Raw genomic sequence first — 27,548 nt, 5'->3', positions numbered from 1 at the left:
CTCAGATGGGGATGCCTTTGCCTGCCAACACCTTTCTCTGAGGCACTTCCCATCATTTCTGCCCACTCCAGCCACAAAGACAACAGGATGCAGGTTGCATGCCTGAGACTTCAGGACTTGGGGATGACATCTTACAGCAGACCAGAGACCCACACTACATGCTGTGATTCCAGTGACTCTCCCCTGTGTAAGCTATGACCCATACTTTGACTGTCTAATAAAGATGGCTCACTTAAAAATCAAATATGGCTAAAAACGACAGGATGTTAGTGGGGAACTGAGATCTAACTACAAAATCAGACCAAACAAATCAGAGCTGTGGAATTAATGCTGGTTTGAGTGTTGCTTTTAGGCCAGGGAAGCACTGAAAGAAAAATCAAACAACGAGGGAGATTCACATTTCCATGCTATAGGTGTAACCTCATCAAGTTTTCATCAAGGAGGCAATTTCTTGTTTGCTTGACTAGTTAGCGGAACGCAGTGCAGCTCTTACATATTTGGCCTCCATGAGGGACTTTCTAGCAGACTAGATCAGTTAGAAAACTTCACACATGTAAAATTCTCCAATTTCAACAGCTCTAAGTATGGCAGAACACAAGCAAGCAGGAAGAGGGAAATACTCAGTAGGCAAGAAGCCAGTTGTATGTACTCCTTTCTGCCCCTTCTTCTTCCCCAGGCTGTGTGTTGAGCCTGACCTGAGGAAGAATATAAAGCAGAGGAGGTCACAAAACAATCTATTAGTCAATAATGCTATTAGAACTTGCAGATGGTGGTGACTGACCAGTCTTCCAATGTGAAGCATAACATGGAATAATGGCTTTTGTCAGATGCTTGTGCACATGAAAGCTTGAAAACACCTAACCTTTTCTAAAAAAATAAAGGTGTTACAAAGAACAATAAAAACAAATAGATGTACACTTCTATTATCCCACTATTAGGATCAAATGGCATGGATCACAGAGGAAACAAGAGAGTGAAGTGTCCCCAGTTCCCCACCCATGCAATGCCTGCAGCAGAAGTTGGTACTGCAGAGGTCTGGGCAGCTCCTCTGGGCAGAGCTGGACTGAGCCAGAAGCTTTGAAGGAGGAAGGGCCAGGCAAGCACATAGTGGTTGTTTCTGCTGTGCACGGGCAGACACATCCCAGGCATTATCCCTGGCACACTGCAATTTGGGCATGACATAGCCTGTTCCTTCCATACAGTGGAAGTTATCACTGAGCCTCCCAGCTCCAGCTAAGCAAACTCCTTATGGGTGTGAGATAGAAAGAGATGTAAATGCACCTTGGCTCCTTTCACAAAATAAGTGAGCAGTCAAGCTCTTCAATTCAGCCAAGTCCTTCAGTTGCTTGACTCAGTCTCTCCTTTCAGCTCAGCCACAGGCAGACACAGCTTTGCTGCCAGGACCATTGGAGCAGCCCCTCTTCCTGCATCAGATCCCAGGAGGCAGAACAGCAGTCAGCAGCCACCAGTCAAAACGAACAAACTGCTGGAAAAGTGCAGGAGAGGTGAGAGGAAGCAAGAGGAAAGAACAGAAATGAACTTTCAAACAGCACTAGGACAAATCCCTGCTTTTTGCCCCTGTGGTGTGAAACCTCTTTTTTGTTACTAGTTGGTGCCATTTGCCACTATCACAACATGAGGTTAGGAAACTACATTTAGTCCTAGTCCTGGAATACATCCTCATTTCAGTCTCTGACTTCTTCACATGCCAATAGCTGATAGGTTTCTTCAGCTGCCAGGAGCATCCTCTGCCCTCAGCTGTGGCTTCCCAGCACGTGTGTCCTTCTTGCAGACAGCACAGAGTGAAGGACAACCAGGGGGCTCAATCTAGGCCCTGATTAAAGCATGAATAAGCAGTACCAAGTACAGAGAAAAGGAATTCCTAGAAACTAATCAGAATTGGACTGTAGGAAGTTGATTAGTGGAGTGAAGCAAACAGCACTCAGCATCCACCAAGCTGCAGGTTTCTCCTTTCTTGTGCCAGGCTCACCAAAGGGAAAATGGCAAATGTGGTAGCTCTGCTGCTGGCTGCAGACAGAGGACACGTTGTGGACTTTCAAGGAGGGTACAGACTCCTGTGTCATAAGCTTTTGGAATGCAGGCAAAACACAGCCTGCATCTGCTGCTGAGGTTACATCTTTCTTCTAATAACCCTGAAAATAGAAACCTTTTCATGATGAACAAAGTAATGGATTGCCCAGAGAGACCATGCATCAAAGGTTTTTCTTCAAGACTCAACTGGGTAAAGTCCAGAACAACTGGCTGGAGAAGAGACTTCCTGAAGATCCTTCCAACCTGAGTTACCTTGTGAGAGATCATAAATTCTGCAGCCGCCAGTCCTGCAGTTTGATAAGGATGTACAGATTACTGCAGCACATTGGTTTTACTTCCTGTAGGAGTTCTCCAGTTGCCCACACTTTGCTGTGCCACAGGCAGCCCAGTCCACTTTAAATCACTGACACAACACATTGCAAAATACACAAGCAGGTTGTGATACTCTGAAATTACCTTCTGAAAGGAGACAGGTCCATCCATGCAAACACAGGAAAAGCTGGACAGAGGGACTTGCTTCCTGAGACCTTGCTTACTGAGTGCAGCAAAACCCCACAAGGTCCCCAGCAGCTCTGTCTCCCCAAAGCTGACTGTGATTGCTCAGGCTGCTGCTGTACAAACTGGAAGAGGATCTGCCTTTCCCAGACAGTGGCTGCAGCTGGTTTTCCTTAGAGAAAGGGGGTGTAAGTGGCTGCCATCAGCCACAGCCTGTCTTGAGCCTCCAGAAAGTTCAACTCACAAACTCCCAGCCCTACTCCCCTCATGCCCAGCCAAAACTGCTGGGGGAAGGGGATCTTACTGCAGAGCCCTGAATATTTCTTTGAGCTTCTTTTCCCCCTAGCATTTCCTTAAAAAGCCCAGCAAGGACTTCCTCACCACTACCATTATCAGGAAAAGGAGAAGGCATCTATACAAGCCTCATAATCTCATTGCTCCACTTCCCTCCATTAGTAACCACTTCAGCACAGCCCATGTCTGCTCCAGCTGCAGCAGTGAAGGGACTGTATCATCTCTCCTGCAGGGAATCCAGCTTTGGATGCCATACCAGCAGATAAACTGCAACCTCCTGCTCCCCTGCTGTCTTGCAGCAAAGCAAGTTGCTCACATACAGGCCTAACACCATGCTGAATTGTCTGCCAGGAGAGCACTGCCTGCTTAAAAAGAGGATTTGTTAGCTGTCAGCCCAAAGGAAGGCACTAAGAGTTGAGAGAATTACATAAAGGTTTTAGAAGCAGACCAGTCAATCCTCCCAGGCTATGCCTGGTTTATGGGGACCTTTCCCTCAATAGAAAGAGCTGGGAAAAAGGCTCTCACACTACTTATTCACTGAGTTGGACCACAGCCTCCCACAGAAACAAGAAGCTATCATACAGTAGCCACACTTTCAGATGAGTGAAACCTGATTGTGTTGCATTTCATCCCATCTCCTCTCCCTTAACCCCATAACAAGCTCCCACAGGCCCCTTCCCACCAGCCTCTCCCCTCACAATCCCTTCTCCTGTATGCCTCACAGCTCACCCCTAACCACACCCAGTTACCACCCTCTGACCTCTTACCCATGCCCAGCACCACTTCTGGGAAGAGTATTATCCATCATGCAAGCTGCAGCCCCCCATGGTGACATTCCCACACCCTGACTGGGGGGTTTTGAAATAAGGCAGATTGCTGCTGCTGTATCAGCCACATCCAGCTATCCAAAAATCTGTCACAGGGAAACAGCACTTTTGCACTGGAATGTAGACAAGGAATACTAAATTGTTTCCAGGAACATAAAACATTACTCTCTGGGGAAAATGGGTGAAACAGGAACGTCGTCCTTATTACCCACACTGCTCCCACAGCCATCCACCTTTTGTTGAGGCCAGTCACTGCTCCAGCTGCAAGGAGATGCCTGCAGGTTGGATCCTGCCCTGGTCTAGGCTGACCTAGTGCTGTGTGTGGTGGAGTGTGGGAACCTCCAGCATGAATTCATTATGAATGTGGACAGGGCAACTCCTTGACTTGAAGGAAGCCTCCTCCTTCAGCTCAGCTACCAGGATCCAATTACAAATGGTAATGCAGCATCTAGCTTTCTTTACAAGATTCAACCTCAATTTTTCATCAGATGCTTCTATTTGCTCTTGCTGCTTCACAGATCTCTTGGTTTGGTAACTTCACTGCTAGAAAGAGATGAATTTTCTTTCCCCACATGCCTTGTGGGGATTGATTCAGTGAACTGGAAGACATTTTCCTGCAGACTGACCTAGTTCCACATTTTTGAGCTGTGTGGAATGCTGATCCAGTGGGCCAAAAAAACATCTGTTCAAAACACTTCCAAGGTCATCTCCCAAGTGAAAGATGAAGATCTGGAAAACAAAACAAATGAATTATTTGCCCCACCCTCCCAAGCCTAAAACCTGATGTTGCACGCTTGCAGGTGTGGCTCTGGGACACTGAAAGCTGTGTGTCCTTGGGCAGATGAGCTAGGACAGTTTGGTTTTCACCTAAATTAGCTTCAGTCCAAGTCAGTTTTAAAATCCTGATAAATTATAAAAAAAAAAACATTGCCTCTCCTTTACATCACTCTGGTGAAGCCCAGAGCAACTGTTAAAGGTAGCAAACCCTTGTAAATGGGGGAAGAAGATATATTTGTGCAATAATACAAGTAAAAAGTCAAGGGATTAAGTGTTTTTTACATGCCCAGTAATGGCCTTCAAAGGGATAAAAATCAGGAATCTAATAGAGAATGGAACTCATGTATCAATAAGTACTGATAAAAGTGGTACATGAAGAAAGCAGGAAGAAATGGAGACTCTGGAAAGTCTTAACAAAACCAACAAAATCAGAAAATGGTTTAGAAGAACCTTTAAAATGAGTTTTATTGTCAGAATTTTACAAGTAGCCTTCAGTGGCATCATACAAGAAGAACTCTGTTGCAAAACTCTAATAAATAGTCTGCCCCAAGTCCCAAAATATTTTTTTGAAATAAAATAAAACCAAACTTAAAAATAAAAGAGAATAAAAGCAAGACTTCAGGATGCTCAGAGATGTTAGCAATATTTCCCATTTACAAATAATATCAGGCATTATATAAATCTCCTTCATACAAGTCATTAAAAAACCCAAGACATTCTAAACCTTTACAAAAGCACTCCAGAAATAGTTCCAAAGAGATCCATTTCCATGACAAAACATTAGAGAAGAACTCCATGGGGATTAGCATCACAAATGAAGTTTGAGGTTGAAGTGTAGTGTGTACTTGTGTGCAGCAAGATTAAAGATCATGAAAAAGGGATTTGAAGAGAGCATGAAAGTCTTTGACAAGACCTTGCCGGTGATTTTAATCTGTGTGTTTGAGAATGTGATAAAGGGGATTGAGAGGATGCTCTCGAAATTAACCCCCAAATACACTGCACTTTATGGAAGGCAATATTTACTAAGGTAGTAACTATATCCTCAGAAGGGAGTAGAAAAGGTTTCTCAGCACACTGCACAGTTCAATGCCTGTGCAGACTGCAGTGCTTAAAAGCTGTATTTTGACACCTAAAAGGTATTTTCTGTAGAGGTAACATGTTGTGGCAAGTTAGCTGTTCCTTCAAAGAAAAAGAAATCAACTTTGCTGGCTGAAGAAGTTTGGGAAATCTCACATGAGACAATTTCACTGGGGACTCAGGATTTCAGAGCTCCAATCCTATCCCAGTGCTTTGAAAAATACACTTCTCTAATTCCCCTTTACATATTCCTCTATCTTCCATAGTAAAGGATTGATAAGATCTCTCATACAAGAAAACACAACTTGAATAAACTTTTCTCAAATCTGCTGCGATTTGAGAAAACAAGGGAAATAGAATGGGAGGGCAGGTACACAGTGATAGTTTGTGTGTTTTTTCATGGTGACATTTCAGGGGGGAGAAAAAAAAAATCTTAATCTCTTTACAACTTCACCTTAAGTCTCCTGCAAATATGCAAGCACCAGATTCCCCTGGAAGGGAAGGGTGCTGTTGCTGAGCACTGTTGCTGGATTGCTTATATCTCAGCCTGCCTGATGTGGTATGAACTGCAGCATGCCTAGTTTTGCTGTTTGTAAAGGTAATTGCAGCCATTGTTTCCACAGGAAACAAAGGCCACCAGAAATGCTAATGCAATAGATGTGTGACAATATGCCTCACCCATGGCTCACGTCTCTAGTCTCTCTCTAAGCTGTGATGCCGGTTGTACTGTACCATACACTATGGACACGCGCTCTCTGCAATGTATGGGAAGGTAGCACTAGTAACCAAGCGCAAATTGCTAAGGAGACACCTAAAACATTGCATTACATCCCCTTGTCTGTGGCATACTTCAGAAAACAATGTTAGAAGAGCAGTAAAGTAAACATTTCTTTCTAATTTTCTAGATGTCATAATATTTGCCAAAGCTGCAAGGAAAAGCAGATTACCTGAAACAGAGAGAAAGGAGTTAATGGAAACAGAGGCAGATGGAACAGCAAGCCTGATCCTGGCCTCCAAATTATTTTTTACATAACAGATAAAGAGACAATGTGCAAAAAATAGACATTCACATTTTAGCAGTTAAACTTTTATTTTTTTATTTTACCTTTTTAAAATTATTTACTTTGTTTTTTCTACAAAAGGCAGACATTGATTGTTGATCTGCAATTGTTCTGAGTGCGCGCAGAGATGCAAAAAAGAGTTATTGGAGGATGAAGAACAGGGAATTGCTCTGACTATACTTTCACATGTCAATAATTAAGGTGGCATTAAAGCTTAAGTCCCAGTAATAATATTCATAACAGAAAGTTTCCTTCCCCGTACACTGTTCTCAGTTCATATCAATTGTGTTGAAAACCCATTCGGTGAATTTCTTCAGCTTTTCAGTTGCATTCTGGGATTCCTCCTGTAACCTCAAGTTGTCTTCCCGCAAATGTTGCACTTCAGCCTGAAGGCTGGCCTTGTCCTCTTTTTCCTTAGGCATAAGGAAAAATACAGATCTTAATGGGAATTTTAGGTCATGCTTCCTATCTATCTAGAGCAACAGGAATCTCTTAAGAGAGAGCAAGTCTTGTTCTTTTTAAGGATTTTATGTGCAGTAACACATGGGTTTATATCCAAGAGACATTTGTGACGTTTCCTTGCCCATGTTTTGATTACATGAACAGGATTTCTTTGTATTAGATCCCAATACAGAAGCTGACTCCCCAGGTGGTCCAATAAAATTGGCCAGGACCTGTCCTGTATGTACAAGTGCTGATGGTTAACCAAGTAAAGGGCAGGGAATCTTCCTGCAAACACTTTCCCAGCTAAGAGACTTCATCTCAGTACTGCAGATCCTTCTTGGACCAAGTAGGCATTAAAATAATACAGGAAGTTTCCACCACAGAAATTGCAGGTTTAGATAACACTGCAAACTTTTCATCAGCAGGATACATTTTTATGGACTAACTTCAAGCCTTTTGCAGTGTCCCTGAATTAGGAGTGGAGGTACTGTGAATCACCCTCCTAATTTAAGCAGAGGAATCAAACGCCTACAAATTCAGACACCCCATCCCAGCCTGCATAATTAGAAGCCTGAGAAAAGTAGCAAAGAAATGTCTTTTTCTCATACAAGGATGAGACTGTCACAGGCTCAGGCATGGAAAGCAGGATTACACAGTTATTAGCACCACAAAGCACCAACTAAATACATGTCTTACAAATCCTTCTGTAGATGAAATGCTTACCTTCCTTAAATCTTCTTGCAGCATCTTCAGCAAACCTTCCAGTTGGTCCACTTTAGAGGCAAGAGTTGGAGGAGATTCTTTACTGTTGAAAGCAGGAAACAAGAATAGGTATTGATATGATTTACTGTCTTCACATGGGGTAGCTAGAAGCTTTGTCTATACCAAGTGGCTTTACGAAGGTATGCATTTGTGTGCACCAAGAGACCACAAAATGAACATGATAAAGAGTACATGGAACAAACACATGCAGCACATTAAACAACAGAGCAAATTTAACTCATTATTACTTGATGGGTCATCCCATCACTTGACTTCTTTCTACTTGAACTCACTGTATATGCCTTGAATTACAATTGCTTTGGACAGTTTCATGAATGTTTCAGACAAGAAAAAAACTGCAAAAAGATTCAACTGGACTTACAATTCTTTTATTTTCACCTCCCAGTTCCATCTTTATGAGAACTTGTGAAGAGTTATTGTATGAAGCCTGGAAATGGCTTCCAAATGAAGACATCCCTACACTTTTCCTTGGTTTGTAGCTGGGAAAGCCTGCACATCTGGTGTATTTACTTACCCTGTATAAGGCTTTATCTGTGCAGTAAGCTGGTCCTCAGCCTGATCACTGCTGGAAGCAGCACTCACAGGTCTGTGATTTTCATCAGCAGCAGCAAAGAATGAAGCTCGCTGAACTGAGAAGGCAAACATACAGAGAAAAACAATGGCAGCAATAATAATTATTTGTTCATGCACAGCACAACAGCTACACTCCAGCATCTCAGCAATTTCAGTCTGTTTCAAGCAAGGTAAAGTGATGATATGACATACCAATGTAAACTTGACAGAAGCAAACTGGCAATGCAAGTGTTTGCAGTAGGTTTGCCACTGTACTGGAGTCAGGAAGTACAAAGAGATCTTCCTGGGTACAGCTGCATGATACCACCCAATAACTTAGCAACTATATTTAGCTTCTTTCACTCTATAAAGAATGCCTTTATATTGAGGAAAGAAAAGCTCACTGTGTGCACTTTGACCAATGTCATTTTTCAGAACCTGAAATTTTTTCCTTATGTCTTATAAAACATTTTCAGATTGAAACATGAAACCTCTTTCCTGCCTTGTGTATTTCTTGTCCTGTAACTGTTCAAATGTTCTTACACATCTCTAAAACACCATCACGTGGTGTGACACACAGCAATATAAAGACTTTAGCTTAATAAATTAACCTCAGCAGCTGTTGGGGTTTCACTGGAAACAGATGAGTATAGTCTTTTTCTGTTTGGCAAATTATTATAGTACAGATTGGTGTAGCTCAGGGATCCAGGCAGTTTTTCTTTCAGCTGTACAGATACCACAATTTTTAACTTCAGGGGCTTATGCTGAGGACACCAATCAGTGGTGTAGAGGTGGTGTTCAGGATCACAAATCAGAATTTAGACTCCTTGGTATGTGTCAATCCCTACTGGCACTTGTCAGAGACTACAGGCTGGGATTATACTGAGACCAGACAACCAAACACCAATGGAATTATACTAAGATCCCTCTCCAAGTCAAATTTGAATGTATTTTTATAGCAGTGAGACGAAGCTGCCAGCTAACACATTACTCCAGCTTTTCTTCATCTGAGTTGTCAGTTTGTTATCTTGACCACAGTGACTGTGTTCACACTTCTTAAGAGAAACACAAGTGAGTCTGGGGCCTACCAAGTGAGGGATTCAGGTTAATGAGGACAGTCAAATAAATCTCACCAAAAACCAGAGTATCCTATAAAGAGAAACTGCCATCCACAGGGAAATGTGTTAAAACCTGAGTTTCACCCATATGTGGTGATGAAAAAACCATCACTACAAATTCATCTCTTATTGAAGTCCATGTCTTACATTGACTACTCTTCCCAAAACTACACAGCAGAAATGTAAACCAAGTTGCTCCTACAACTTCTGTGGCAACAGAGCAGAGGACATGAGTACATCTTGAACACTCATAGAGACACCCACTGTCGTAATGATATCTAAGGCTACTACCAGAGAATAGCCAAGAAATCAGGTTACTTCACAGACATCTCCAGCCATGCTGAATAAGGTCTAAAAGATTCAAGATCAGTGAAAAAATACTTCCATGAAGGTGGGACAGTAATGTGGTCTGGGGTCCCAGGGGTCCGTCCGGCCCCCCAGGCAGCCACTGCCGTAGGTGTCCCGGATAGAGCTGTGCTGATCAAGCTCAGCCTGTCTGGGTCCCTCCGGCCAGCTCCCAGCCGCAGGTGACTTAGCGAGCAACTCTGCAGTGATTTCAGCTCTGGTGAATTCAGCTCTTAGTGATTTCGCTCTGTGCTCGCAAAGTGCCTCGGCAGATGCAGGGATGGAGAGAGGAGAAGTCTGTGTGGAGTTCCGCAGCGGTGTCTTTATTGGCAGCTCCTGTGAAAGTTTCCAGTGACAGCTCTTCTGCCGAACTGGGCAGAAATGGGAGTTTATATAGGGTACAGAGGTGTTGGAAATTGTCCAATGGCCAGGGTTGAGGAGAATACGACCTATAGCCTTACAGAGAGATAACAAGGGTCCGAGGGTGGAGGAGGGGCAGACTCATCATGACTCTGCATTTCTTATCTTAGGTGAGTGACCACCATGGAGGCCTTGCAGGGCCTCTGCCTGCTACAACACAGCATTTATGCACACATTAGGAATGAGCACTTCTGCTTCACGCACCTAGAAGACTTTTCCATTGGATTCTAGTAACATAAATTCTCTTTCGTCTAAACTGCATTTTAAGTTTTAATTTTAAGTTCAAATGTATCTAGACAGTTTACAGTTCTCTTAAGTTTACCAAGTGTCATGGAGATGGAAAATGCCAGAGGATGAAACAACACTTACATGCAAATCTACATCTTCAGGGTATGCAGAGGCAATGAAAATGTATTTTGGAACAAGGGGTATTTCCTAAATTATCTTGTAGCAATCTTCAGCTGCACTAGATGTACTTCTCACTAGTGCAGTAAGCAAGCAATCTTTAGCGTGCTTTTCCCCTACTATATGACTCTATTTTTGCACTTTTGTGCCTTTCCCAGACCAGCTGCCTGCAGCTGTTTTATGTGAAATATGAAAAGTGACCAGTTTCATAAAGATTTGGCCAAACCATACCACCGAGGATTTCCAATATGAAGAAGTGGTATCTGAGTATTATATATGAAGTTTCAGGCTCTTAACACTGGAGTAGGTATTTTAAATGAGCTTAAGCTTCAGACTAAGTAGAAAATTAAGAACAAAAAAACCAAAAGTCAGGATTAAAATAAACCCAAACAACCACAAAACCCACAGTCCTTAATGAAGTGTGCACAAAGATCAGCTTCCCAAGTGTTGTATTCTGAAAACTTACCTTCAAAAGCTTTGGCAGCATCTACCAAGTTTGACCAGTCCAGATCAGAGGCAGAATCAGGCAATGGCATAAGACCAGGGTCTGGCATGGGCTGCCGTCTTTGCTCCTGGATATCTGTGAGGGAGCTGTCTGAGGCAGAAAACTCTCCTGGAGCGATGCAGAATAGATTACAAACTCCATAAAAATACCTGAAAATTCCTTTCTTTATATATTGCATACCCTGTTCTTAATTTTTCTGGCATAGCACTTTTCAAAATCAACCAAAATTCAGAAGAATGCCTGATCAACTGCAGTTCACCAGATACAGCACTTCACAAAGCAGTTTTCTAAAGCCAGCACATTCAGCTGCTTTCTAACTTGCCTTAATCTTTTCAGCTGAGTGTCTCAAAAAACACCAAAAAACCCAAAAATCAACCCAAAACTGTGAGGTTTTTCCCTTCCTCTTTACAATCTTGTAAACCAACTGGAGCTGAATTAAGCCTACCAAGATGAATCAGAACAAGAAAACTCTTAAAGTTACTTCCAGAGCATTGCACATCTCTCAGCAGTTCAGCAAAACCTTCAGATCTTTACTAAAACCACACCCACCTGTAAGCGGTTACATGGCTCCCTATGGAAAAAAACAAGATTGGCAAGCATGAAAGAAGGATTCAAAATCCCTGTAATTTTTGTGCAAATTAAAACAACAAAAGTGAAAACACTTAGATTTTCACCACTAATTAGGGCAAGACCAAACTGTCAACCAAGAATTATCTACTTTATTTCAGTTTATTGGCTGGACAATCAAAAATGTGCAATGCCTGGTCACACATGTGAGCTCAGAAGCAGCAACTTCCTTTCTCATGCCCTCTGTCAGGATGTAAAGTAGTTTTGAAAACGCTGTAGGCAGTATTAGAAGAGAGGGAGGTAGGGGGGAGAAGATGGACTGGGCACTTGGGAGGAAGCTGCTGAGAAGATTACAGAAAAGGGTCTGCTTGGATCATACAGAACAGAATGGCAGTGTGACAGGCAGGATACAATCCCAAAATGCCTGGGTTGTGTTGTTTATTTCCCCTCCTCCACCACTTTTTTTTTTTTTTTTGATAGTCTAATAACTATGTAACTTCAATAACTAAAATAATTAATAAGAACTTCCGCTAAATCATATTGCTGCCTGGGGAACAGTGACCAGAAAAGCTACACTGCATTCACTTCTTTGCTCAGAGATATTGATATTTTTTTGTGTCTGTGTGTATTTACTTTTGTAAATGTAATCTTGGCTCAATATTATTAACACTGAAGATTCTTATCTTAGCTCTTGAAAGAGTTATTTTGGAGGTTGTTAACCTGAAAATATTTCCAGTTAGTGAAAAGATACATGCAATTAGATGAAAACCTAACTATTTGAAAAGGTACCTGTTTTAAAAATGTCAGTTGGATTGTTAAGGCAGATGAGTAAATACAAGCATTTTTAGCTAACTTTTTCCTCTAAAAAAATGGATGTGCTCTGGAATCTTTGGATTTATAGAATTTTGAGTAACTGGAAGCCAACAAATACTTGTGGTACTAAATATCTAGCTTACTTAATCCTTTTCTCAGCGAAGTGTGTGTGGGAAGACAATTTGTGTGCCAATCAAATAGCTGGTCCGTTTATCATGCAGCTCCTACGTTTTATAGAAAATGGAAAATTTTGTTTTGTTGACAGAGGTAGAAAGGTTATGTGCTAGGAGGACTTATCAGTTTAGGATGGAAGAGAACATGATAACAAAAGAAGGTTTTGTAGTTTTCTTTTTGGAAAATACAGCATTTAAATGAAAAGAGACAAAGTGCTGCTTTCCACTTGTACTCTGGTGGCATCATTAATCTTCTGACCCCAAGGCCTCAAAAACCAAATCCTCCAAGCATAACCAAGTCTACAAAGTTATTTTAGTGCATATAAAAACAGAAATGGAAAGAGCTCAGTTTCCTAACTCTTATGCAAGAAACATGTTATACAGACACAACAGCTCAGGAAAATGTCAGGTTCAACACTGCAAACTGATGTCTGGTGATCACAGTCAGATGAAAAGAATTTTAAATACATTTCTTCATCAGCCTTCACTGTCAAATGTATCCTGTGTAGCTAAATACAGACTGTGCTTAGAGCCCACTATAGCAAGTTGAATCTATTGATAGCCTTGCATTTTCCTCTTGAAACATACTAAAACATGAATAAATCAGAGCAGATATGTATTTCTTCAGAATCCTACCCTGCGATCTACCTCTATTTCTGGAAGATACACTCAGTTATGATGTACAGTGGGAACCTGTGAAAATTCCATTTCTTACTGTGACATTCACATGCAGCAACACACAACTCATCAAATAATCATACTGAGACTTTTCAGTAAACTAATGGGGAAAAGCTGAGTGTCTTCTTGACAGCACTTTACAAATAACTTTTTCTGGTTAACTGTGTGACTAAAATAAGTAATTCAAGTGCTGTAAAATAAATAGGGTAAGGGAATGAATTTAAAAACAGTTGAACAGTTGGCACAATAAAAGCTGTATCTGGTGTAGCTGTTTCTCTAAATGTCCACTAGTATTTACCCACCTCCGTATCATTTTCCTAATCATATTTTGTTCCCGTAATCCCACAAGAAGGAACTGACACCTGAAGTTGTCTCTGGTGGATAACCAGGCATACATTATTTGTCCATTGGTCCAACTGATCTAGGTGACTCTTGGAAGAAATTACAAACTTGCAGCCAGTAAGGCAAATTTCTGTGCTCCCTCTACAAGGCAAATGCATGACCAGTCATGCCATCTTACACCCACTGAAGTGAGGGGAAAAAAATTAAATTCCTGTCCTTTTTTTTACATTTTCAGTCATGTGACTGGACTGTCCTCATCTGAGCAAAATCAAGATGGAAATACCAATTGCTGTAACAAACATTCTCCCCCAAGATGATTCACAAAGGATTCCTCTGCAAGTAGAAAAATAGGAAATCCACTTACCATGCAGTGATTTCATTCCCAAAGTATAGGATGGTCTTCGTAACGGCAGCGACTTTGGGAGAGAAGGGTAGGTGCTGGTGAACAGAACATCATTTGGCATGGCTTGGTCCAAGAGCGAGGCCCGTGAGGTGAAGAAGTGGTCCCTTTGACCACTGTAAATACTCTCATCTGACAAAGTCCTTTGCAAGGCACGCCTTGTGGTAGGAGTGCTGGGAAAGGGAGACTGACAGGACAGAGTGTGTGACTATACATTCATAAACACAAATAAAAAGAAATGAGAAAAAAATAATCAATAAATAAACTTTTGAAATAATTTTTTAAAGTAAGAAACCAAGTGTTTACATAGCATTTATTCCGAGTGGACAGGAAAAAATTGAAGGAATTGGCTCTTAAGGAGGTTATAGCTAGGTAATATATAGAGATTTTTTTTTGCCTATCTCATATTTTAACTTTTAAACACCCTTCAAACTTCTCCTGAAGTGGAAATCTCAGGCAGCCCTTGCTGACTCTAGAGCTGATCTGTAGCAGAGAAATGGATACAGAAAGAGCCTGAATGCTGCACAAACCAGAGTTCTCCCACTGCACAGGGTTGGCTGCATTCCTGCAGGCACAGCACCAGCAAATGCCAACTAATTAGAAGTCTCCTGTTACTGAAAAACGAGGAACATCCACCACTGCTGTGGGTCTTCAGAAGTATTTGAATTAAAAGCACTCCCATGAATAAGATAGCTTGTGTCTTACCCACACCATCAGCCCAGCTTCCTCCATGCTCCACAGAGGAGAAAGCAATGCTGGGGTAGCCAGGAGTTTTGCACTCTCAGGCCAGTGCCAGAGAGCTGCTATCATTCCAACCAGCAGAGACTCTGATTTTCATGCAACCTGTAGCAACATAGCTGTCTCCAAGGCATAACATTTCTTTACAGTTTGGTTGAAATCTGGTCAAAAAATTTTTATATTGTAAGACTACTTCTGTAAGATGAAATCTAAGTCCCACAGTGGGCAGAATTAAGTTACTTTTAAAGCGCCATTTTACTTTTAAGATGCAATTTATTGGTGTGACAGAATGCTTTTAACTTGCTGAAATTTATCAAAAGTGCAACCAGGAAATAAAGATCAAGATTCCCTAACCCCACAGCAGAAAACCAGCAAGCTTGGGAAGATATCTTGGAAAGAGAACAGTTCTCTTGCTCAAAACAACCAACAGGAGGTGTTCTCATCATCCATGTCCCAGTTCCCCTCAGAACTACCACAAACCTAAGGAAAAGCTATCTTGCCAATAACAAGGTTTTTTTATCTCTGGCCTCAAAAGCAACATCTTAGATAATCTGTGCATGGAAGCCACGCTTACTAGCCACTTCAGGTTTTTACTAGCAAAAATGAAGTTACAGCTCTCTCTTCTGCATGGTTGCTGTGGAAACAATTTGGGCTCTGGATGACAAGCATTGGCTGTACATGAAGACTAGAAATCAAGACATTCTCTTCCAGATTATGGATTCTAAATGCACTTACATGTTATTCAACATATTTTGAAACACATCAGGAAATGTTTCTACTTATTCTGAAAAAACATCAGCTTAAGTTTAGGAATCATTTTTGATAACAGGATCAGTGAGGTATAAAAGGGTGCTTTTTGCAAGGAGTTTCAGTACTGTCAGTAAGTCACTCTCTAGTGCTGCAATCAGAGTAGAACAGTTAAAATATGTAAGACAACACTACAGGATTTTCCATAACCCAGCAGTACTAAATGTTCTTTGCAATTTGGCATATTTGTCTCTTTAAATCTGCACACAAAGTTGTAATAATATTGCAGAGACTGTAATAATGAAACTTTTCACCAAATCGGTTCTCCAGTAATCAGTTACAAAGAGATTATTTCCTGTCCATGATGAGAATTCAGGGAATGCCTCGCATTTTATTTTCCTGGTATGGGCGAGAATAGAAAAGATCCTATCTCTCTCTTTAACATACCTTAAAATTCTTCTGGGATTCAGGTGTTGGGCTATCAAGATCTATCAATTTCTTCAGTTCTTCTTCAACAGTGGACTTGGATGCTCGTTTTGGGGACGCCCGCAGGTCTCTTGCCGACGCCCGCAGCCGAGGGTGGGCCATTTCATTGCCATCACTCTGGTGACGTCTTAAAGGAAATGGAACAGACACATTCAGGTCTCAAAGCCCTGGGGCAGGAGGTATGAATGAAACACGAATTATAGCACCCTCAAGTTTTTAAAAGAAAAGAAGTAAGTAGAGGTCAGAAAGGACGTAAGAAGTTTCACTACTATAGCAGAGACTCACCTTAGTGGATACCTGTGGAAGCACTAAGCTTGTTTTAAAACATCAACTAGCAATACAATAAAATAATTGAAAGGTTAATGTAATACATTTTCCCAATAAGGGGCCAAATCCATTAAAATAACATGCATTCTAAACAAAGCTAAAAACACGTGTCTTCAGTAAGCTGAAAAGCAGCAAATCACCAAGTTTCTTTAATATTTCAACTGGCTTTTAATAACGTAGTTATCACAAAGTTTCACCATTTCCTTTTGACAGCCAGTTATTGGTATCATCTAGAGATACTGTGCCTGACTCAGTAACAGTCAAGAAAGTTTGAATCAATTACTTTGAAATGGGCTTTCTGAACTACTTGCTTTTTGAGTCATACAATATAACAATATTTTCACTAGTAAGCTGTTTCTCAATTTCTCTTCAAAAAGAGATGCTTGCATATTGTAAAGCTGAGATATCTTGGCTTGCTTTAAGCCAGTTAGACTGGTTACTGGCAGCAATTTTAACAAGGCAACATGGAATGCCAGAGTTAATGCACAACATGCACAGTACTACTACATGAATGAGAGGTTTAAGTAAAACTCAGGCTCTACAATAAGAGGATTTTTAATATTTGCTCAAATAGCATTTTAAGTCACCTTTAAGTAGTCCCAAGAAAAGATAAGCTTTAATAGGACTGAAATCCATAGAGCTTTCTAGAAATGATAAAAACTCCAACTTTTACAAATTAACAGGGAATGAGATTAGCCAGCTATCAAATACTTAAACCATACTCCAAGAAGACTAGATTAGAGATTAAGTTCCACAGAAGATGAAGCACTGTATTAAACAGTCTTAAGCTCTTGTCTACGGAGAACTGTCACAGATCAAAATGCTTCTTTTACAATTAAAGCAAATGATCAAACAAGAGAAAACAAAAATCTTACTTTCTTGAATCCATAAACCCCACTGAGTTTATTGTCCCTTCTGGCTTTTTCCATCCAATCAGATACTTGCTAGTAGCACCCTGGCGAGGGTAGAAAGTCCTAGGACCAGATGAGGAGGAAGAGGAGGAGGAAAAAGAAGGTGCAAGCTGGGGAGAAGTAGCAGAATGAAGTTCTTCTTTAGGTGAGCTTCTGGCACTGGTGAAGACAACAGGGCTGGTAGAGTGTCGTGAGCTCATGGTACTAGGAGAAGAACATAAAGACAGAAATTGCCTCAAATGTGTGCATACAGGCCTTGTTTAATTGATTTTAGAAAAGAACACTGGGCACAAGATGTAATTCTTATCAACAGCAGATAGAGTAGCAAAACCAGTTTGCTCTTTTTAAGGGCCTTCCACCAATGTTTCATTAAAACACCTCACATAGTAATGGAAAAATTTTGCAAGCAACCTCTAAGGATACAATATAACCACCCTTCACAAAATGGGAAATTGTCATTAGGCAGTTTAAAAGTCGTACATGAGATTTTAGTTCAATTAGCAAAAAAGAACTGAAGTCCAAATTCTTGCTGGAATTCCTGGCTATAGAAGAAAACATATTTTGAAGGAACTTAAGCAACAAGAAACATCTCTGAGACCCCAAAACAAACTAAAGAAGAAACCAATACATCTCTCAAAATAAGGCTTCCTGAATTTCACCTGAAAAGCATTTATTTAGCATTTGCAAGGAAAAAAAAAAAAAAAGACTTAAATTGAGAAGTTAGAACAGGTCTCTAACATATATCACCATTTGTCAAGAGAGAAAATGGAGCTGGGAAGACCAACTGCAGCTTGTTGGGAGAAGGAGAGGGGCTTTAAATGGAAGATACTCTTTAGTTATGCTGATACTCAGATCTGATGGAACTTGCTTCCTATCAGGAGTGCTAGGCCTTAGACAATACTTACTATAACAACCTTAAAAGGTCAGTCATCTATAAGCATAATAACAGGAAATCATTGTGCACAGCTTTAATACTGAAATAGCATTATATATCTGGAGACCAGTTTTCTACCAGCTCTCTACACAACTTATCCACAATTTTCATCCCTGGATCCAACAGTGCAGTGAAGGAACTTGAAACAGATAGCCCCATGGTAAAGAACAGTTTCTGACTGAGAAATAAAAATTAGCTGGAAGACTAAATAAAGTCACTGAATAATCTCTTATTCTTCCTTTGCATAGCAGAAAAGTCTTCATCAATCTTTTCATAACTTAATAAAACAATGCATTTTCATGTGCATCCCCCTTACTGAAACAGAAAAAAAAAGAACTTAGGTTAAATTTATATTGCCACCTGGGAAAATAATACCACCTACATTTAGTCTTAAGCAGTCAGTTACCTAATCTATGCCATTTCTCTGGTTCCTGCTGTAGTAGTCAATGAAGAAATATCCCAAGGAGGTGGTTCTGCTTGTCTTAAATTAGGTATCTCAGATATGCAGGGAGAATTAATGCTTTGGAGTTTCTTCTCTCTCTTCATTGACACCAGATGGAGTCAAAAGAATCACCCTGAAATCTGTTTCATTTTCATGTGGCTCAAGTTAAGCACCATGATTCCCAGCACTGAAGTGCTGTGGGCTTGATGAACAGCCTGGGTGGACTGTAGCCTTCTACTGCTTGCTGCAGCCCAGGGGCATCACATCAGGGGCAAGATGCACCTCTCCATTTGCATACAATAATACAGATTTTGTATCAAAGAATTATATTTCTTCCTTCCCCCCATCTCTATATTTGAAAGGCCTATACAAAAGACAGCAGACTGAGAAAACACAGGAAGATATTTTCCTGTCCATCAATCCCATATATTTGGTGCTGCACAGCACAACCTTCATATTTGGAACAGATATAAGCAAACATCATTTATAGCAAGAAAGCAGAGAAAATTAAGAGCTAAGGGAATAGGCAGTAAATTTTTCTTCATTCCCCCTTTGTCTCTTCCAATACTGAAAAAATCTCCTACACATGCTGAGTAAACCAGCCCATCTGTAAAGTATCACTACCACAGCATAAACTGCCATTTTTACCCCCTCCTAAATACACTCAAGAAGTAGAAAAGTCTTTGTGCTTCAGTGTAGGGAAAAAGGAGAAAGGAATCTCTGTCCACATTTCAGAATTCTTCAACCCATCAGGTATTTGTCAGGGAAGTGCTAGTTGTGACAAACTGTTTGTTAATAAAAACCAGTAAAAATAAATATCCAGCTCCTGGATAGGCTGATGGTGTTGATCCTTAATGTTACTGAGGAGAGAAGGCAACAACTGATGTTAATTATGCTTGACATAAAATTTATATAAGATGCATATGTATGTATAATATTTATTATATAACATACTATAAATACACACTGTACATTTTAGGTATTATTTGAATATTTATTATAATATTCATAATATAATAGGCACCAAGAGCAGCCTGATAAATGCTAGTAAAATTAGCATACAATTTAAAATATGGTTTTCTTTAAGGAGCACTGCATATTTTGAAGTGTGGTTTTTACAATATAGTATTTTTTGGGAGGATATTCTGCTTCAGGACTACGCACAGAACTGTGGATATGACTGAAGCTTTTCACCCTACCAGTAAACACAGGCAGGCCAACAGGATACTGACAGGCAAAGAGACACAATTGTTAAATGAGAGCATATTTGGAGACCAAAAGGCTCTGGTTATACTCTACAAAAACTAAATCAGAGCTGGTGCACTATGGTAGTGATGGGAAGTCATTAGAATATTTGACACCAGGAAGCATGCAGAGAATTGATCATACTGCAACAGATACCTAGACCAGCTTAGTTTAATCTGGAAGAGATTCAGTCCTCTTTCTCAGGACACAGAGATGGTCAATACTGGTCCCCTCTCTCCCACCTCAATTATTGAGACACCAAGGATTGAGCTATGAAAACATTCAAATACTGCACGACTGTCTGCAAGAATTTCAGATGAGCCATTCATAAAAGCACTCTACAATAAATAATATTTTAAGTACCTTGAAATAATCAGAATTAATGAAAAATGTACTTGATTACAAATAGTCAAGATTATTCTTTTAATTTTGGTAAGAAGACCATAAGACACTGTATAGCTTAGGCAGAAATGAAAGTTTGATTTAATTTTTTTTTGGTAAGGAATTCATGCCATCAGCACATACTGCTTCATTTAATGACATTCAGCTATAATGATTCCGTATAATTACTGGCCTACATAATGCAGTTCTCCTGGGATGCTATGAGAAATCTGCACAATCATCAGGAAGGACTTTGGGAATGGGGGTGGAAAAGAAAAATAAAACCCAGCCAGAAGCCCTGCTATAAAAGTTAATCACTATAATTTACATTTTGCCACCAGTTCTCAGGTACAAGTTCTTTTATGCACCATTAAATGATCTGAGCAGTAATTATCTCTTGTCTTCTACAGACACAAACACTCTAATTTGTAGTTATTTTCTTTTGTCACAGAGATCTTTGTAAGGCCATATTCCTTTTCTTCTTGCTCAGAAACTTGATTTTAAAGACACTCCAGACGTTATGGCATCCACAGGCAAAAGATAAAAAGTGAAAAGCAATGAAGGATAGCAATTTAGAAGCCAACAGAGAAAAACACCAATTAAGCTGTTCATTTCTCATGAAAAGTAGCCTGTTCAGAATCTTTCTTTCGTCTCCCCTCCTTCACCTTCTTAAAGCAGGCATCTTCATAATAATCTCCATAATCTGTGCTTGTCTTTTGGAAGTGCCACTTTAACCAGCCTCCAGCTTCAAGCTTTTATGTCTCCACAGAGGAAGCAATGAGAAAGCAGTTGGGAGCAAACAGCTGGATGACCTAGGGTTCCACTGCTGTTCAGTGTGCAACCACCAACTGAGGATGCCACAAGAAACAAAATCAAAGCTTTTTATCCCAGACTGTGCCTTTGTTTGATTGTGAGCATCAAACACATGCTCTAGTCTTCAAAAATAAAAAGTAATAAAGAAGCAATGTGAGTCAATCTGTTTTTAATCTGCCACAACAAACAATGTATGTGCAAGTATTTCTGCATTTCTCAAGTATAATGTCCGATGTGTTCTATAAACTTCTACTACTTTTTGCAAAGAACTGCATTATTAACATCTCAGTTTTAAACTAAACTTGGCCAAAAGAAACCTCAACTGTTTTCTCCAGAATAAAGCCCAGGAAACCTTTATCTGGAAATTTCAGTGACAGCCCCAGCACTACAAGAAGTAGTAGTATTCTCTCCTACAAGGAGAGAATAATTTCAATAGGATCAGAGAAACATTATGTCAATTAATCCACACCAACTAGAGAAAACACTGTGTTTGGAGACACAATGTTATAATATAATAAATAACAGGACAAAAACCTAGACACCAGTTTGCAGTCACGCTGCAAAGTATATTCATGGAAGAGGGGAGCTGTCATGGTGTGCCTGCTCTGCAAGTATTTCTTTCTATAAAATTCTCAGCTTTTCTAGGGAACTAACCATATTTGGTGATTGAAGAAGAAACAGAAACCTCAGATATACAACGATGCCATTCCATTAGGCTTTACAATAAAGCTTCCAAGACTTACGTAAAGACTTACATAAATTCTCCAGGATTCTTTAAGTGGCTTCAGAAAAAATCATTCCAAATGATGACGCTACTGACTTTATTGCAAGCAGCATTTTGTGTAAGAATCTCAACACTTGATGCCGCTTCCAGTTACATTCAGACAAGTACTGCAGGACGTGGTAAATTCTACTGAATGTTTAAAAATGCATATAAAACATGCTTATCTTAAAATAAAAGGTGTAACACTGCAGACAACCATCATATAGACTTTTTACCTTCAAGAAAGGGGAATACACTAACATGTCAGAAATCTAAGTAAGTCCCTCTGAAGAGTGTTTTCTCTAGACTTGCTCAAGTCCTTCGTGCATACGCAGCTACTGGAAACACACCAGTCTCAAACAGCTGGGTGGGATTTCTATCAATTGAGCGTAAGATTTGGTGCCAAGAATGGCCAACGAAGAGAGGCAGTAAACCAGAGTGGGACCACCATTAATGGATTACTAAGTCAGAATTACCATGACAGAGCACATGGAGATCAATATGGTCTCTAGGACAACTCCTTATTTACAACTTCTGTATGAGGAGTTAGTGAACTGTTCTCAAACATCTAGTCTTGCACAGTGGCTTTGTTCAAGACAATAACCAGAAATTGGTTTGGACTTCCAGTCTGCAGGTATTTTTGCTACACACTCAAAACAGAGGTGCTTTAAGAATAAAAATGCAACAGTCAAGCCCCACAAGGTCAACAAACTATGATGATCCCACATCCTCCCTGAAAGACCTATGTTTTTTTTCTTGTTGCTAGTATGACAGACTAGGGATATTATTTTAAAAGCACATGGAATACTTCTTAGAAAATGGGTTAGGAAAATGGTCTAAAATATTTTCTGCTTCTAGCAGCACTGGTTAACTTGTAAAGTGGGTATCTTCCATTTGAGGTGTTTAAGCACATTGCACACGTACTTGATATTGCTGATTTTATGAGTGGCAAAACTGAGGGAGAAGGGGAAGGTGACTGTAACCTGTCACATCCACAATCTTGCAGCAGAATGAGATTAAGATCTACATGCTAGCACACCCAAGCAATTTGCTCTCATTATTGATCATACCAACTGTGAGCAGACTTCTGAACACAAAGACTGGGAGAAGAAATGCAAAACATCTGAAATGAGTACTTGCAAGACTAAGAATAGACCAAATATTAAACTGTTCATTAATAACGTGGACGAATCCCCTTCCTGATCCACACATGAACTGCAGTTGTTACAAGATATTCCCCATGAACACATCAGACATGTCTGTCTTAAGGATAGTTCAGTAGTAGCAGCTTAGTACAGAAAATGCTCTTAAAGATTTTTAGTACTATAAGCAGCAGCAGATGTGAAGACTAAAGGTGGTCTTAATTTTCAAGGATTCTGCACAGTGAAATCTTTCAAAACACTGATTAACTTAAGTAGAACACCCTCTCTTCAACTTCCACTTCTCACTTTTGATAGGTTAGAGAGCGAGAATGGGAAAATGGGGGGGGGGGGGCAATCATACAAGAGGTGAAAATTACCTTGTGTGTGAGACAGCATCACTTAAACTGTAAGCACTGTTCTCCCTTGTGAGAGGGTTGGAGGCTGGCTGACTCTTGCTGTGAATATCCAGGCTGAGTGACGATTCAGCTTTCCGGTCCATGTGGCTGTCCTTTTCTAATGTCCTGTCTGCAATGGAGACCACTTCGCTGGAGCTGTGCCACAGCGGGGCCACCTTCTCCTTGGTCAGCCCTGTCCGGGGCGATGTCGCAGCCCCCAGGGAGGCGGTGCTGCCATGGCTGGGTCCGTAGGAAGTGGTGTCTATGCCGCTGTCAGCTGACGTCCCTTGAAGGTAGTTGTAGCTGTTCAGCTCCGATTCCGTGCGCTCTCCACTGTCATACCATTTCTCATCGCTGTGAGCACTGGAGGCATTGCTGGAGAGTGTATTGCTGCTAGAATGGCTGGAGTAGTGGCTGTCAGACTACAGAAGAAACAACAAAATTATGACAATGGAGAAGAGAAAATAAAGGGTTACAAATGCCACCACTCTACAGTATGAGCTCTCCTACCTGGAGGTATTGGATAGATACACTGAGGAGACTAAGAAACTTTAAAAATTGGATTCCAACACAATGTACATCTTCTGTGCTGGGTGCACATAAAAAAACTTTTCTTATGGATTTGGAAAGCAGGGAAATCCTGAGTCTATTATATTTTGTCCCAAAATACCTCGTGGTGGTTCCTTTCAAGCACAGTTCTGCTCAGCCCAGTCCAATGAAATTGGCTGAACTATGTAGACTTTGACTTGGTTTATTGCCTATCAAAAAGTCAAAGAAGAGCATAGCCATTTCTCTTCCTCGTCTTGGCAGTAGGGTGCCTTTCCTCTTCAGTAGGAATGTCCTTTGCAAATGACCAGTGAACCGTCATTTCACTAATGTGAAATTGTTTTCAAAAAAGCAGAGCTGCATGAAAAGAAGCTTTAATGTAATGCTTTTAAATTATCCCATTAGGTCATGCCAGTGCCTGGCTGGTTTGTATGTCCTATCCTTGGTTACAGCCCACTATTACAAAGAAACTGAATATCCTTAATTTCATAGTGGTGGAATATCCCATTTCAAGAAGAACTTCTTGTCATACACTTACTGCTCAGTAGCTCATCTACCTTTGGGGTATTTATATCCATTTGAATTCTACTGAACATAGGTAAGTTCTGATCATCTACAGAATCAGAAATGAAGTAGTAGGCAACAGACCTGTTGGATGACCACATGGCATGGGAAAAAGGGAACTGATGCAAAGGAGATTTAAAAGTTTTGTATTTGTCTACTCATTTTACTGAACAGACATAGAGATCCTAGACAAATATATAATATAAAGAAAGAATATACAGGAAAATGGGTGAATATGAAGTTGATCGGGACTCCTAGTTATCTCCAATTAAAGTAACTTTTCTTCATTAAGAACTTCATCACTTGCCCATCCATCTGTCCACATAATAAAGATTTACTTTAACAATGATTAAACCAGAATAATGCAAGCATTAATAATTCCAGTATTGGACTTGGCACTCAAGCTAATGAGTTATGTACTACATCACTATGCAGTCAAATACATTGCATGAAAAACAGGTCAATCTGAATTTCAAAACTAGTCTGTGCTTCTAAGAATAAGAAGACAGGTGTGTTACTGTTCGGGTTTCTTTGGTGTTTTCTTCTTTAAATAATAAATGTGTTGTTATGAATTAATAATCTAAAAGCAGCACTGCCAATTTCATTGAAAGAATAATGGTGGCAAACAGGAGCAAATTAAAGACTTGGAACCAATTAAAGGCTTTCGCACATCTAAATACATGCAAGTAATACTTTCATTAACATCATGCAAGACAACTCTGTATTTTAGCTTGCTGTACAAATAAAAAAAGTAATACAGCTTATTGAGTAATTTAAAGCTTAATTTTACTGTATTTATCTATTTCTCTGTATATAAATTAGGAAGTGACAGTCTCCACAAAGGTATGAATAGTTAACTCTGCAGAGACAAAGACAATGTACTATTTAGAACTTCCAAACAAGTAAAGCAAGTAAGTTTTCTTCAGCAGGATTCCAGGAGACAGCATTCCAACAGTGTTCAAGGTATGTTATGAAAAAGGAGAAAATACAAAACCAAAATCACCATTCTGCCTCAAAGCAGCAGCTTTCTGGGCATTGCATTAGAAGATACACTAAAGTTAAACTCTAAGTCTCACATGTGAGGTCTAGGAATAGCTTTGCAAATTTCTATTAATCCTTTACTTCTCACATAACAGACAAGAGGCTGCTGTTCAACTGGCAGCAAATCTTTATAAAGTAGTAAATATTTAAATATGCTGTGCTCTAGGATTTAGGCACCAATAGGCCTGCTCTGCTGCATTCTCCATATTCTAGTAGGGATTTTTTTTCTTTCCTTTTTTTAAACTGACACTCCAAACATAACTTTGAACAACACCTTTGGTATCAAGAATTTGTGGAGTAAAAGTGAAACATTAAGTAATTCCTTTTTTTAGGATAACTTACATGACCCTGCTTATTTGGAGACAAGTGTACCACGGGATCCTGTCTCATCAGTCTTCCACTGGGGCTCTCTCGGAAGGACGGCAATACTTTTGAGACTGCTGGGAGATGGCACGTTGGCTCTGCAACATAGCACACCCATGGACTGAGAGAGTAGTGCTACAAGCTAAGAAAACATCTAACCTTACTTTACACTGCAATTTTTCCAACACTACCTTTGCCAGAAACAGGTACTATTGTGATTGAACATACTGTGATAGAACACAGGCGAGGAAGTAGGGGTCCATTCCTGCCTGGTGTAAATCATTAAGGCTTCATGAAAAACCAGCTGCCACCATTCTGACTTTTGCTGGAACAACAGTATCATGAAGGTATCATGTCCCCACTGTCCAACAGCACTATATCAGAGCATTTAACCAGCAGACTATTCCCTTTCACAGGGTATTGACACTGGATCTCTAAATGCTTAATACCTGCTGACAAAAGATTAAACAGACTCAACACCCACATCTCCTTAAATGGCATTCTATGTACGGCAAGACAATAGCGTAAGTCTACAGTGATCACTTAAAGGAATCCATTTTTCCCCAGTACAACTACTACACATATTTCTTACCAAATTTGAGTTAAATAAATGTTTTCTAATTGGAGATTTAAAAAAAAAATCTCTTGACATAATGCTATCTTAAACATTGCTGGCTGTGAATGTGGAAACTGCATAGATGTACAAAGGGAATACTTATTAAACTTAACCTGATAAAAGCGAATGGAAGTCAAATCACTCCTCTTACATGGACACTCAGAGGAATGCACTTTGCCAATAAAACTTATTTTCCCAGGAGATAATTGTGGAGGTCTAGAGGGCGTTCAGACACAGCTTGATAGGTAGGTAATTGCCTTCTCAGAGCCCAAGGTCAGTATTTTAAAAGAACCTCTCTCAGCTACGAGTTTTTACTACATATATTCTGCACTTCTAAAAATGCTCCTTTTAAGTAGATTATGTGCTTACAAACATCAAGTACTTAACAATATCCATTGTAAATAGCAGTGTTTTCTCCACCACAGCTATGGTTTGTTCATCTTGATCTGCAGCATTATGAGCTTTTTAAAAAACAAATAAAAGTGGTGAGTTTTTTAAAAGAATAATAATCATAATACCAGTAATAATATCATCAAACTTGATTTCCCCTGGCAAGTGGTAGCAAGCAGTGTTGGTAAACACAGAACAAAGGTGTTCTGTAGCAGAGGGTAGGCCAGGAAGGTGTCAGTGTGTGGATTCACTACACCTAAAGCCTCATTTACCCTGAGACAGATTATCCCAAGTGGAAATGTACTTATTTGTCATAAAATCAAACTTTCAGCTAGATTGACCAGTCTGACAAAGTCTCTGATCAGAGATGCAGCTTCCAACTCTATGAATGCAGGACAATACACAAGAGATAAATACAGGGATTTTATGTCACTGTGCATTTCTCATCCTTTTCCAAATGCTGGAGTCATCTCTCCTACCATGCAATTTTTCCTATTCTTTCTGGCTTTATTTTTTTTGCTAATATGTTGACACCTGAAACCATAGAACAGAACTTGTTGGTAGCTCCACTCAGTG

General features: G+C 40.1%; 1 protein-coding gene across 4 annotated transcripts in view; it reads right to left on the bottom strand.

Moving 5' to 3' along the window:
• Positions 1-4,881: 4,881 nt before the first annotated feature.
• SIPA1L1 (signal induced proliferation associated 1 like 1) overlaps positions 4,882-27,548 on the bottom strand; it is a 197,449-nt gene continuing 174,782 nt past the window's right edge. For 3 of the 4 annotated variants that reach the window (XM_053979928.1, XM_053979929.1, XM_053979930.1), the window contains 9 exons: positions 25,946-26,064; positions 23,435-23,874; positions 17,302-17,541; positions 16,061-16,226; positions 14,093-14,336; positions 11,117-11,263; positions 8,325-8,439; positions 7,751-7,832; positions 4,882-6,996 (listed from right to left, as the gene is read on the bottom strand). In XM_053979928.1, the coding sequence (XP_053835903.1) occupies positions 6,853-6,996; positions 7,751-7,832; positions 8,325-8,439; positions 11,117-11,263; positions 14,093-14,336; positions 16,061-16,226; positions 17,302-17,541; positions 23,435-23,874; positions 25,946-26,064 (1,697 nt within the window). In that variant the 3' untranslated portion in view covers positions 4,882-6,852. The remainder of the gene's footprint in view (positions 6,997-7,750; positions 7,833-8,324; positions 8,440-11,116; positions 11,264-14,092; positions 14,337-16,060; positions 16,227-17,301; positions 17,542-23,434; positions 23,875-25,945; positions 26,065-27,548) is intronic. The other variant, XM_053979931.1, reaches the window with a different exon arrangement.

This window comes from Vidua macroura, chromosome 6 (assembly GCF_024509145.1).
Source record: "Vidua macroura isolate BioBank_ID:100142 chromosome 6, ASM2450914v1, whole genome shotgun sequence".
Taxonomy (NCBI): domain Eukaryota; kingdom Metazoa; phylum Chordata; class Aves; order Passeriformes; family Viduidae; genus Vidua; species Vidua macroura.
The sequence above is the reverse complement of the archived record's forward strand: the minus strand, read 5'-3'. Positions and strand labels throughout refer to the sequence as shown.